This window comes from Apis dorsata, unplaced genomic scaffold, assembly GCF_000469605.1.
Source record: "Apis dorsata unplaced genomic scaffold, Apis dorsata 1.3 scaffold_125, whole genome shotgun sequence".
In the NCBI taxonomy this organism is placed as follows: Eukaryota; Metazoa; Arthropoda; class Insecta; order Hymenoptera; family Apidae; genus Apis; species Apis dorsata.
The window spans coordinates 179,982-181,082 of NW_006263418.1; the positions used below are offsets into that span (position 1 = coordinate 179,982).

Here is a 1,101-nt window from a genome sequence, read left to right on the forward strand (position 1 = left end):
GTAATTTTACAATTAATACATCTTGTGTTAAATTAAATCATCATACGTTAAACTGAAGGAAATCTGAAACAACGTAGAACTATAATTCATGCAAATTTATCGCTTTTACGAATATAATTAAACAAAAAAATTCAAATAAAAATTTATTTAAACAATTCAGTATTTTCACAATTTCAGTAATTTTACAATTAATACATCTTGTGTTAAATTAAATCATCATACGTTAAACTGAAGGAAATCTGAAACAACGTAGAACTATAATTCATGCAAATTTATCGCTTTTACGAATATAATTAAACAAAAAAATTCAAATAAAAATTTATTTAAACAATTCAACAAGTATTACAATGAGTACTTTATCTCGAATATATTATACATTTTGACGTATTGTGCGCATTCTTCATACTTTGCATCTTTACGCCATCACAATGGTACAAGTTGAATAAAAGTAAAAATATTTTGACACATTCTTGCATCTTTGTAAATTATCCCGACGTTGAGAAGTAGCATACATAAATTTTCAATTCACGTCACTCGTGCCATTTTCCCTTCATTTAATTCTCCTCCTCGCTTGCATAGAACAACGCGCTTCAAAACGCATCGCCCGTTGATCTCCCGCCTCAATTACCATGCGAATCCCGGTTACCGTTTTCTTTTCCAGACCGACGAGAGGAAGGTAGCGACTGCGGCAGCGAGGTGAAGCAGGAGCCGGATAACGATCAGGAAACTGAACAAGAGCCGGAGAACGATCACGAGGAAGTCACCTGCCCGTATTGCACTTATCAGCCGACGTCGCGCGAGGAATTGAGGCAGCATTTGCAAGTTGCTCATGTCCAGGACGCCGAGGACAAAGCGGAGGCCGTAAAGGAGGAGCCGCCTCCGGAATTGTTGTGCCCGCTGTGCCAGGACGGGTTCAAAGAGCGTTCCGCGCTCGAGAAGCACGTGATGCAAATACACTCGGTGAACGCGGACGGTTTACAACGTCTTCTGCTGCTGGTTGACCAGAGCCATTGGCTGAACAACAATCCGCGGAACACCTCGACGCCGGCCGTGGCAATGCCGTCCTCACCGACCACCACCATCAAGCAGCCGCAGGAGGAG

The 1,101-nt window shown here is 41.2% G+C and overlaps 1 protein-coding gene across 1 annotated transcript in view; it reads left to right on the forward strand.

The window, feature by feature from the left end:
• Nucleotides 1-1,101, forward strand: part of LOC102681195 (zinc finger homeobox protein 4) — an 88,575-nt gene that overhangs the window by 80,150 nt on the left and 7,324 nt on the right. Inside the window, 1 exon segment of the mRNA XM_031509072.1 lies at nt 662-1,101. Within this exon segment, the coding sequence (XP_031364932.1) occupies nt 662-1,101 (440 nt within the window).